Consider the following 12,653-nt stretch of genomic DNA (forward strand, 5'->3'; position numbering starts at 1 on the left):
TATACTGTGATGAGAATGAGTGTTTTAAGATTTGGGGTTTTGATTTTCTTGTTGTTGTGTAATTGTTTTATTGGAGCTTATTGTTCTAAATCTGAAGAAGCATATGTGACCCTTTTGTATGGTGATGAGTTTTTGCTTGGTGTTAGAGTATTAGGAAAGTCTATTAGGGATACTGGATCCAATAAAGATATGGTTGTTTTGGTCTCTGATGGTGTTTCTCAATATGCAAAGAAACTACTCCAGGTATGTTATGATGAAAGTTATTTTCTCCCCCTTTTATATCAGATGATTTACTCGACTAATAGTTATTATCTCGAGAAGTCAGCTCTTTATGTGGAGTTGATTTGTCTGATGGTCGCTTAACTATTAGTTATTATCTCTGAAAGTCACTTTTTACGTGGAGTTGATTTCTTAGATGGGTGCGCAACTAATAGTTATTATCTTTAAAGTCAATTTTTATGTGGAGTTGATTTCTTAGATGGCCGCTCGAGCACTAGTTATTATCTCTGAAAATAAGTTTTTATGTGGAGTTGATTTCTTAGATGGTTGCTCGACTAATAGTTATTATCTCATAAAGACGTGTTTTTTGTTGAAGAAAATTGGAATTAAGAATAAAGGTGATTTTCTATTACAACAACGGTTAGCTGAGTGACCATCTAACAAATGAACCTTTTTTTATGTGGAGTTGACTTCATGCTTCTTGTATGGTCACTCAACTAATAGTTATTATCTCAGAAAGTCGTTTTTCCAACTGTTGGTTAAGAGACTATACGAGAAATCTACTCGTTTTATGTGCTTGCTTATTGACGAATGCTGAATAAACCCCTTGATCTCAAACTAGTTGAGGCCGAGTATATGAATATGTTATAATTTGGTTCGTGTGGACTTGTATCGGATACTCAATTATAGGAATAACTTCATTATAGAAATGAAATTCGCTTCATCTGGGTAATTTTTTATAAAGTTGAGCTGGGAAATGTAGAGGCAGTTGACTTGTTATTGTTCTAGGACCAATAAGTCCATTTCTTTCACCTTCTATGTGCTTGGTTATTGAGGAATGCCCGGTACCAGTACAAAAACATAAACCCCTCGATTCTAAACTAGGTGGGCTCAACTATATGAATCATTTCGTTCTGCTTCATTTGGACCCATTTTGGATACTCAATTATAAGAATAACTCAATATAAAAGTGAAATTTACTTCTTCTCCCCTTCCATGTGCCTGTTTATTGAGGAATACTCAGTACTTATACAGTGATAATCGAACTAGTTAGGGTAGGCTATATGAATGATTTTGTTTTGCTTCATTTCGGATACTCAATTATAAGAATAATTTATGCCTCTATATCTCACCTCTCACCTCTGTGGTAGTGGTATGGACTGCATACACTTACCCTCCCCAGACACCACTTGGTGGGAGTATACTGGGTATGTTGTTGATTTATAAGAATAACTTATTATAGAAATGAGATTCACTTCCTTTGGGTAATTTTTTATAAGCTTGAGCTGGGAAATGTAAAGATAGTTGATTTGATATTGTTCTAAGACCAATACATTCAATATTTTACGTGCTTGAGAAATACATTAACCCCTTGTTCCTGAACTTGTTGGAGTTGGCTATATGAATCATTTCATTCTGTTTCATTGGACGTGTTTCGGATTCTCAGTTATAAGAATGTAACTCAATATAGAAATGAAATTCACTTCGTCTGGTTTTTTGTTTTGGTAAGTTTGAGCTGGGCAGTACTACTACAAGTCTACAACAGCATAAACCCCTTGATCTCGAACTAGTTGAGGATGGACTATATGAATCCATTTCGTTTTGTCTTATTTGTACCCTTTTGGGATACTCAATTATAAGAATAACACAATATTAGAATTGAAATTCACTTCCTTTGGGTAGTTTTTGTTAAGCTTGAGCGGGGAAATGTATAGATAGTTGATTTTTATTGTTCTAGGACCAATCAATCTACTTCCTCCCTCTTCTATGTGCTTGCTTATTGATGAATATTCAGTACTACTAGTTGGGATCGGCTATATGAATTGTTTCATTGCTTCATTTGGACCCGTTTCGAATACTCAATTTGTACGAATAACTCAATACTGAAATGGAATTCACTTCCTTTGGGTAGTTGTTTTTTATAATCTTGATTTTGGAAATGTAAAGCTAATTGATTTGTTATGTTCTAGAACCAATAAGTTCAATAATTTTCATGTGCTTGCATATTAAGAATAACTCACTATTGTCTCCAAAGAGGATGGCTCAGTGGTTGAGCCATAAGAGAAAAACCTAGTGATTTCGAACTTGTTGGGGTCGGCTGTATGAATCGTTACGTAATGCTTCATTTGGTCCCGGATACTCAATTATAAGAATAACTCACTGTAGAAATGAAATTCACTTCCTTGGGCAGTTTTTAATAAGCTGGAGCTGGGAAATGTAAAATTTATTGGTGTGTTATTGTACTAGGACCAATAAATTCATTTTTCTATGTGCTTATTTGTTTAGAATGACTCAGTATTGTCTAACTTTCCAAGAGGGTGGCTTAATCGCATTTGTGAGCTGTAGCAGATTGCCTTGTGGATAAGTGAAGGTGCACGCACGCTGACTTAAAAGCATAAATTATTGGAAAAGAAACTCAATATTGAGAAGAATCACTTCCTCATGGGTATTTCTTAGAAGCGTGCGTGAATTGATGAATGTAAAGTTAATTGCTTTATTAGTGATCTAGGGCCAATAAGTGAGTGATTGAAGTGTAAGTTGAGTGCTGCTCAATAGTTAGAAGTTGTAAAACTGGTTCTATCTGAAGACAGATTCTAATGTGACATACAAATTTAATCACGGAACGTTTCCATATCTCAGCTAAATTACTTTTCAGGCAGTAAAAGCAAATTGCAAAGAGGTTGCTTGTGAATTGTGATTTAATTTGCCTGGTGAAGTCCTAAGTCTAAGTTGTAGCTGTTATTCTTTATTAAGATTGCATTAACAGGTCCTGTCATAGGCATTTTAGTTCTATAGCATTTACTCTTAAATGTAATTGTCAAATTTTTTGTTTGTTGCTACGCTATTTCCAAGTGCCGCTTTTCCTGCTAAAATGGTTGTTCTGTGTGCTGTTTCTTTCTTGCAGGCAGATGGTTGGATTGTGGAGAAAATTAGTTTATTGGCAAACCCGAATCAAGTGAGACCGAAGAGATTTTGGGGCGTCTACACAAAGCTAAAAGTATTTAACATGACCAGTTACAAGAAAGGTAATTTGCTGCATCAAAACTTCAACCTAACAGCTTAAGGAAGAAAGGGATGTAAAGTAAAACCTTTGATAGGTGTTTTTCAACCTTGGCTTGGTGAATTGTATCTTCTTCTTGATGATTCCTCGTCTATGACCTGTTATATTAAGTGGTCTTACTTAAGTTTTCTTTTTCCAGTTTCATTCCTTTACTTCCGGCATTATTTTGTCAACCTGTTTTAAAAAACTGATATAGCTCCAAGTACATCGAGTATAGCCTAGTATGCATGTAATTGTAATAGGGTAAAAAATTTAGGTGAATATATCTCTGAAGATAAAGAGAGATAAACAAGTTCTACTTTCATAAATCTTTATTTAGATGTTAGGTGGTTCGAGCAATTAAATCCGCCTAGTTTGTTGCCGAGTCTCTAGGCTTTAGTACAACTAAGTCATCTCTTGTGTACATTGTTAAGGGAAACTAATTCTCTTTTCTGTCACGCAATATGCGTATGTTTTGTGACATGTAGGTCTTAATCTTACAATTTCTCCCTTGTTTTCGCAGTGGTGTATCTTGATGCTGATACCATTGTTGTTAAAAGCATTGAAGATCTGTTTAAATGTGGGAAGTTTTGTGCAAATTTAAAACATTCCGAGAGATTGAATTCTGGAGTCATGGTGGTTGAGCCATCAGAAAAAGTTTTTAATGATATGATGAGCAAGGTGACCACTTTGCCTTCTTACACTGGAGGTATGGTTTAGCTGTTAACTGTTCTGTTTTTTAACGTTATATGTTGTCATTGTATCTTTCAGTAGTCAAACTTATGTTTCTGTGGGAAGAGTTTCATTATCTTTTATCATCTAATAAGTTTAGTGAGATACTTTTCGAGCTCTGATAGGTACCAGTTTAGCCGAGGATCTATCAGAAACAGCCCCTCTACCTTTACGAGGTAGAGGTGAGGTCTGCGTACATTCTACCGTCCCCATGTTATGTTATTGTTGTTGTATTTTTCTAGCTCTGATAATTCACTGCGCAGAATTTTTTTTGTTGTCCTAATGGTGCAAATATTTTTGTTTTGACAACTATGTTGATTCTCTTGCTAGCAGGTGATCAAGGTTTTCTCAACTCCTACTATGTTGGGTTTGCGAATGCTCATGTTTATAAGCCAAATTTGCCTTCAGATATCTTAAATTCCAGGAAGGTTCCTGAAATGGAAAGACTTTCTACTCTTTACAATGCAGATGTTGGCCTCTACATGCTCGCTAACAAGGTATGTTTTAGGTTCAAGAGACTGCCTTTCGTTGAGTGTGTTTTTAGTTTGGTGGGGTGTGAAGGCTTTAGATTTTATCAAAACTGGACAAAATACAATTAGTTGGAGGGTTCAAAATGGCTATTTCTGTTAGATATAGGATACGAAGAAAAAGTTAGACTTCCATGGAATTGGAATATACTATTGTAGTATCGCAACATTGCAAACCTTAGCATAACTTAGTTTTTCAATTTAAGCTGTTGTGTGGGCTTCGTTGTCTTTTTTTAGTAACGGTAGTGCCTGGCTAGCTTTTGCACACCCAGACTATTCCACCATATACATGCTACCTCCCACCAACAAGTACCGGATGTGCAGATATGTTATGGTCTATGGGCTTTGTTGTTTTCTACAAAACTTTTCTTGAAGCAGCTATATTTTGGATGTTAAAGTCCAATTTCTGTCAAGCTATTCAAAGACGAGCATGGGGTTATCCCGCTAGGCGCTATGTACTTGGTTTATCATTCTTATGAGTTATCAACAATTAGTGAAATCTTATTACTATCATATTTATGCATAGAATAATCTTTCCATGGAAATAAATTTTTTGGAGAAAGTTGCTCAAACTGTTTACAAAAAAGTGCTGCCAAATGTGCATGGTATTTTAGAAGGTTAATGAATATATCTTTGGTGGCCAGAGATAAGGGAGGAAAGCCTAAGGCTAATTACCCTCCACCTCAAATCATAAAGTTGGGGATTCAAGTCCCCTATCGCGCGCAGTGAGAATGGATCATTGTTTGACTCCTGTTTTCCTTGGGGAAGTGCACTCCTTGGTCTTGCCGTGGGTGGGCGTGGGGGGTTTGATACAAACCAAACTACGGAAGGCACGAAAATGGCACAAAAAGTCCACAAAGCAAGAGGAACCCGAGGACCCTTTGAGAGCTAGTTTCGGCCAACAACAACAACATAAGAATAGCAAGATACAAGGTGTATTTTACACCAAAAACAGCAACAACACGTGATGAACAAGATGATAACAATAACACTAAACAACGGTTACAAGATTACAAGACAAACACTACACGATTCAAGAAAGTAAAGGATAGGTAGTGTGACATAGATTATTACAAGATCTAAGAACTATGGTGTGTATCAAACACCAAAACCCTTAAAACAAGTAATAACAACACCGACACACTTATGTGGACACAAGAGGGACGTCAATCTCCCCAAGCACCTACGTTTCCAAGCCTAGAATGCAACACGAGTGATTCCACACTAGTATCACCCTAGTTTCGGGTTTGCCTCAAGAGAAGAGAGGACTTTGTCTTTCAATGTAATACAAGACTCACTAATATCATGTATAATCTAATTACTAAAACCCTAAAATGTTCTATCTATAGGCTATTACAAAATAAAATGTGAAATGTCCAAAAAGACCCTAGGCGCCCTTGGAGTGTATTGTATGGACGGTTTTGGGGTGCTCTTAGATCCTCCTTTGCACTTCACATGCACACTCCAAAAGTCTCGGGTTCAATATATCTCACATACGTCCATCTTCGTGGTCGTGCCATCCTCATGACATGAGGGTTAGAGTTAGCTTAATAAACACATCAACATGCCAAGGCGGTACATACTTGAAATATAACCAAGAGTCCTTCGTGTTACTCATTAGAAAGCTATTGACAAATGCACAAAGGAATTGGTTATGGAACCCATCAAGGGATAATAAACATAAGTCGAGACTACTCCTTCCACACCTTGAGATCGAACCGGGATCAAATGGGAGAAGTAGCCATGGACATGGGTTTTGGCCTTAGTCTCTTTCAAGGGGGTAATCCGCACATAGCTTCAAGCCACCACGGGCAACAAAGGGATTACAATCAAAACTATTTTCACAAGTACAATCACAATTCGGGTTTCCTAAACATCCAAGCAAGTCAAGGTCATCTTCACCCGATTGATCATTTTGCACGCCCTCAATAGTTGTTGGCAACTCGCATACCAACGTAGACTCACCTTGGTTTTCACAAGGGTCGACTAGTGTGTCAATGCTCTTATCAATTGGCAAGGGGACCTTATTCAAGTTGCAAGTGCTAGCACTAGATGGACACAAATCATTCTTACAAGAAGAATCAATTTCGTCATCTAAATGATCAACTAGTGTTTGCGTACTTACAACAAGAGTTTGGTTCTCATGTAACCTAACAACACCAAGAGTATCACAAAAGGAAGATTCAAGCACCTCTACTCTAGGCAAACCCGCAACTACATCCATTTGGCTACTACTAGCCACATCACAACATTTTAAGTTTATAGGAGTGTAGGGGATAGCGTTTTTACCTTGTAGCTGACATGAGCTACGACCTTCACCTTGGTGCGGGTCGTGGCAGCCCACTTCTTCCTTTGGAAAGCTCTCATCACAAGGTGCTTGGACAAGAGGAATTGGATTTGGTGGGATAAGTGTGGATACCAATTGGCGTAGCCTTTCAAGGTTCCGTTTGAAATCTTCACAATTGTTATTGAAGCTATCAAACGCGGCATTAAATTTATTAATATCCATGGTACCTAAAAAGAGACAACAACAAAGAAAAAACAACAAACTAGTTAGCTCAAAATACCCTCACCGCATTCGCACACTTTGATTACCTTATACGTAGCTTCACAAGTGTTGTTAGCCGGCTAAGGAACCCGTGAGGAGTTGAGGGTTGAGGGTTGAGGGTTGAGTCTACTCTTGTCCGGATTAGATTTTGATTTGAAACTCAAACAAATCTTGTAGGACGTGAGCCAAGAACTAACAACGATTCACAAAAATAAAAGTACACAACAAACGCAAACACGAACAAATGGACTCGAAAACTAACTTACAACCTAGTAGGAGATTACTAGCTTGTCAATTAGTATTAGAACCAACAAACGAATCTAAGGAACAATAAAAGGAAACTAAGAAATCCTAAATTTGAGCTTAAAAATGTTGCGTGAACAGTAAATGATGACGTGGCAGTCCACTATTCATTCGGTTTTTATCAAGTTCTTATTTTTCCAATTTCTAAGTCTTGATCAAATTTTCAATTTGGAATTGGTGGGATTTGTTTAGAGGAGGGAAAAAATATAAGTCTTGGAGCACTTTTTCAATTCAAATTCAAGACTTGATTTTTCTTGTACTTCTCCCTTAAAACATGGTCCTTAAATCATGGAAGGTGGTTGAGAAGTGATTGTTGTAAAGTCTTTCAAGACTAACAAGTACTACACTTTTTTTCCTTCACCCTTTTGGATCTAAAGTTCACTTTATCTTTAACAAGGTTTGAAGGTGGTGAAGAACAATAACAACAATCACCAAGAACAACAACAATATCCACACTTCCAAGCTTAGAACAACAACATCACACATGGCCACACTTTGTCCACAACAACAACATCAACAACATAAGCTCAAACTTAGATCTAGACTCCTTTAGTGTTAGTGGTGAAGAAACTAACACTAGAAACAACAAAACAAACAAAAGAACTCCTAGATCTAGACTCAAATTTTCGGCCAAGACACAAGACAACAATTTCGGCCAAGACACAAAAATGGACAGAATGTGTTCTTTTTTGGTTTTTCGGTTTTCTAACACTTTTTTTTAATTTTCAAGTTAACAAGCCCAAGATTGCTTTTGTTGGAACAAAAACAAGCCATGCTCTGATACCAAATGATACAAACCAAACTATGGAAGGCACGAAAATGGCACAAAAAGTCCACAAAGCAAGAGGAACCCGAGGACCCTTTGAGAGCTAGTTTCGGCCAACAACAACACAAGAATAGCAAGATACAAGGTGTATTTTATACCAAAAACAGCAACAACACGTGATGAACAAGATGATAACGATAACACTAAACAACGGTTACAAGACAAATACTACACGATTCAAGAAAGTAAAGGGATAGGTAGTGTGACATAGATTATTACAAGATCTAAGAACTAAGGTGTGTATCAAACACCAAAACCATTAAAACAAGTAATAACAACACCGACACTGTTACGTGGACACAAGAGGGACGTCAATCTCCCCAAACACCTATGTTTCCAAGCCAAGAATGCAACACTAGTGATTCCACACTAGTATCGCTTTAGTTTTGGGTTTGCCTCAAGAGAAGAGAGGACTTGTCTTTCAATGTAATACAAGACTCACAAATATCATGAATAATCTAATTACTAAAACCCTAAAATGTTCTATATATAGGCTATTACAAATTAAGATGTGAAATGTCCAAAAAGGCCCTTTAATGAAATGCTTCAAATAGGCGCCCTTGGAGTGTATTGTATGGACGATTTTGGGGTGCTCTTAGGTCCTCCTTTGCACTTCACTTGCACACTCCAAGTCTCGGGTTCAATATATCTCACATACGTCCATCGTCGTGGTCGTGCCCGTATCAAAGATGAAACCTTCTCATTTTGTTTCAGTAGGAAACACTTCGCACCATCCAAGAAAATCTTTTTTTTTTCTGGGATATAGTAAACCCTGATACGGGCACGACCACGAAAATGGATGAGTGCGAGAGTGTGTTGACCCGAGAGTTGGAGTGTACAAGTGAAGTGTGAAGAAAGGCTTGGCATATGCCCAAAACCGTGCACACAATACACTCCAAGGGCGCCTAAGTGAAACCTTTCATTAAAGGGTCCTTTTGGTCATTTTGTATTCTATTTGTAACCTACTATATATAGAACATTGTAGGGTTTTTAGTAGTTAGTTTTTGGATTTTGTAAGACTTATAACATTTGAAACACAAAGTCCTCTCTCTTCTTGAGGCAACCCGAAACTAGGTCACAAGTGTGGATTCACTTGTGTTGTTTTCTTGCTTGGAACGTTGGGTGCTTGGGAGATTGAGGTCCCTCTTATGTCCACGAAGAGTGTAAGTGTTGCTATTATCATTGTATTAAGGGTCTTTGTGTTTGAAACACACTTAGGTTCTTAGTTCATGGAATAGTGTATGTCACACTTTCTATCTTTCCTTTCTTGTAATCGTTTGTAGTTGTTTGTGTCTTGTAGTCTTGAATCCGTTGGTTGATGTTCTTGTTACATTGTTGTTCATCTCGTTAATCATCTTGTTGTGTGTTGTTGGCCGAGATTTGGTCTCAAATTGGTCCTCAGGCTGTTCTTGCATTGTGGACTGTTTTGAGTGTAGTTTTGTGCCTTCCGTAATTTGGTTTGTATCAATCTTCGATGAACATAGGCAATTGTTTACAGTAGGTACTTTGAGAAGTGCATTAAATTTGCTTCATTCTTTTGACCTGTATCTTTTCTTAATTGACGTATATGCAGTGGATGGTGGATGAAAAAGAACTCCGAGTTATTCATTACACACTTGGCCCACTTAAACCATGGGATTGGTGGACGTCTTGGCTGTTAAAACCTGTTGATGTCTGGCAGGTATTCTTCTTCTCTACTCCAGCTGTCGCAAAGTGCTCTTTGCATTCACCAAATGTGATTGTCTTTTTCCTGTTCTAGCATGCTCCCCGGTTCTGCCCCCACACCCAATATAAAACCTTTTCCATCATGAAGATGAGGATGCCTTTTGATGTGGAAGAGGAGGACTTTCGGACTTGCTTATATAAGATTTTGCGACTTTCTTATGTTTGCCTATGCTGCAGAATGTCAGGGTACAGCTTCAAGAATCTCTACCTGGAACTGGCGGCGGCAAAAATTCCAAAGATGAACTTCTTGTCAAATTTCTTTATTTGCTTCCGTTACTTCTGGTAGCATTTTGTTACTATCGATCTTTTTTACAGGTCAGTGGTTTTAAAACGAGTTAATTACTTAAACACTAGTAAAAAAAAAAGTTCGAATACGTTTCTTAAAAGATTATTTCTGCAGACACAATCACTATGGCATCATGTTAGACAACTGTACTACAAGATCAGAGGCGGTGTCCTAGCTTATGCCTCTGTTCCTCCATCTGCTGTCAGCTCCAGCCAGCAGGTACTTCTTCTCTTTTTGTCAGTTATTGAGTCATCAACATGCTGATTGAGCAGAATGGCCTTAAACTATTGCCTTCATAGGTGACGTATTTTGGCTGCTGAAATTAATGACCATATTTCTTCCATGCTATTTATTTACTTATTGATATGTTTATTTTGCTTTTCTCACATAATCTTAAAATGATAAACAGTCCCCAAATGGTATGCAGTTGAAGGTGCCTGCTTATCTGGGTGCGATATCTGTATGTGCCTGTTTTGCCGCTGCTCTGGTGTCCCTCGGCCTTCCACTTCTAATCATTCCACGCCAAGTAATGCCATGGACTGGTCTCCTTTTAATGTACGAATGGACATTTACACTTTTCTTCCTCTTGTTTGGAAGTTATTTGCACTTAGTTTATCAGTGGGGGAGGGTTGCGGCAAATCAACCTGGACAATATCCGGCTCACCCTGCATCTTTGGATTATGAACCTGGAAAAGGTTTGTTTATTTAACCAGATCACTGAACTTTATTTTGCTAACATTTGTCGTTGCATTTCTTTAGTGTTGCTGCTTTTTTGTTGCTTTGTAGGTCATCAGCGGCAGCAATCATGTTGTGACAATGCAGCGTGGTACTATGGGTTAGGGATGGCATTTCTTGCCATTGCAGCCCCTGCATTGCCTGGCATTTTTGGAGTCACTTCTTTGTTTTTGAGGTACTCTCGACGTCATTTCTGCATTTCAATCAATTTTGTTTCATTTGGTGGTTGTCTGTAGTTTCAGGCTACATTTGAATTACGTGATGGCACTTGGTGTCTACTTGCCATGTGGTTCTGATTTCACCTAGAAAACTCGAATCTTTAATTGTACATACGTGTGAAGTTATAAGTTAATTGCAATACCATTATTAAATGGAGTCCTAATTACATATTTAACTAAATCATGTATAAGAAAGAAAATATGCGCCCAGAGGATTCGTAGGAAGTTCATTGGGTGAGAATTTCAAATAGGTCATATTTTAAAGGTCGATAAGCCTAAAAGATGCTTTAGCAATCATTTTTGTTGGATGATAATCTCATATATTCCTCGATGTTATCATAATCTTTACCCTCTCAAAGGTAGGTAAGGACTGCGTACACTCTACCCTCCCCAGACCCACTTGTAGGATACACTGGGTTTGTTGTTGTCATCATAGTGAAGCTTCAACAACATTGCTGGGGTGTTACGTAAGCCATCTTCTATGACCACGTAGCATTGCATATTCTGATCATTTCTTAGCTTCTTCCTGGATTTGTTCCCCCTTTAGCTGGTAACACTCCATGACGCTCAACTTTCTGATGCAAGTTTTCTTTTATAGTTCCATCGCTCAAGTAAAATTTCTTGGTGATGCCGTTAGCTTCTCTAGCCTTCCAATTTCCCGCCCTCTCCTTTGTTTTCTTGCTATCTTTACGGAGACCACTTGTGATTAGGCACTAAAAAATCTATAGCATAATTAGTCATATCTCGCGGGTGGAGGTTGGTTGGAGATGATATGATGCAAGTGAACGTCTATGAGAAAACTGCCAGTAACGTTTCATTCTTATGCTTTCTCCGCAGGTTAGGTTTGATGGTGGTAGGCGGCCTTATTTTGGCGTCCTTCATGACATATGCTTCGGAGCATCTATCGATTAGATCATTTGCCAGGGGCTACGAAGAAAGAAACACACCAAGGAGTAGGAGTGTGTGTTTCTTATGTTGATCATGTCAATATGTTTTGGTTTTTAGCTAACTTCAGGCAATCAATTATCTTCATCTCAATTTGTAACTTGTTTTGACATATTCTCCCTAGTGAAATATGCTGGGAAAATTTTTGGTTTCTGTCTAATATGTTTTTTCTTTTTAGAAGGTCGAGATGTAATTCTTTTGTAAACTGTATATTGCTTCTTACATTTTAATTGATGAACATTATTTATCAATTCTCAAGTGTTGGAACATTAGAGTAGGTTGTCCACGTCACATTCTGGAGTGTTGTCCTTTCTCGAATCTTAGGTGAATACAGGATACTTTGTGCATCGAGCTGTCTTGGCTTTTTGTCTTATTAAAACCTTATAGGTGGAGTGATCTTTAAGTCCTGTCAATTTGCTAAGTAGACTCACTCAACTGAGTTGTTCTTTTTTGAATCCTATTTGAAAGCGAAATGCTTTGTGCATTGAGCCGCCTTGGCTTTTGTCTTATTAAAACCTTATTGGTGAAGTTATCTTTACGTCCTGTCAA

At 37.8% G+C, this 12,653-nt stretch overlaps 1 protein-coding gene across 1 annotated transcript in view; it reads left to right on the top strand.

The window, feature by feature from the left end:
- LOC107870290 (inositol phosphorylceramide glucuronosyltransferase 1) overlaps positions 1-12,355 on the top strand; it is a gene marked incomplete in the record, with an annotated part of 15,543 nt that extends 3,188 nt beyond the window's left edge. Inside the window, 10 exon segments of the mRNA XM_047412491.1 lie at positions 1-243; positions 3,125-3,245; positions 3,783-3,968; positions 4,325-4,488; positions 9,769-9,876; positions 10,098-10,235; positions 10,321-10,425; positions 10,616-10,901; positions 10,993-11,116; positions 11,997-12,355. Coding sequence (XP_047268447.1) covers positions 10-243; positions 3,125-3,245; positions 3,783-3,968; positions 4,325-4,488; positions 9,769-9,876; positions 10,098-10,235; positions 10,321-10,425; positions 10,616-10,901; positions 10,993-11,116; positions 11,997-12,138 — 1,608 coding nt within the window.
- Positions 12,356-12,653: the final 298 nt, after the last annotated feature.

Source organism: Capsicum annuum, chromosome 5 (assembly GCF_002878395.1).
Source record: "Capsicum annuum cultivar UCD-10X-F1 chromosome 5, UCD10Xv1.1, whole genome shotgun sequence".
NCBI classification, from domain to species: Eukaryota; Viridiplantae; Streptophyta; class Magnoliopsida; order Solanales; family Solanaceae; genus Capsicum; species Capsicum annuum.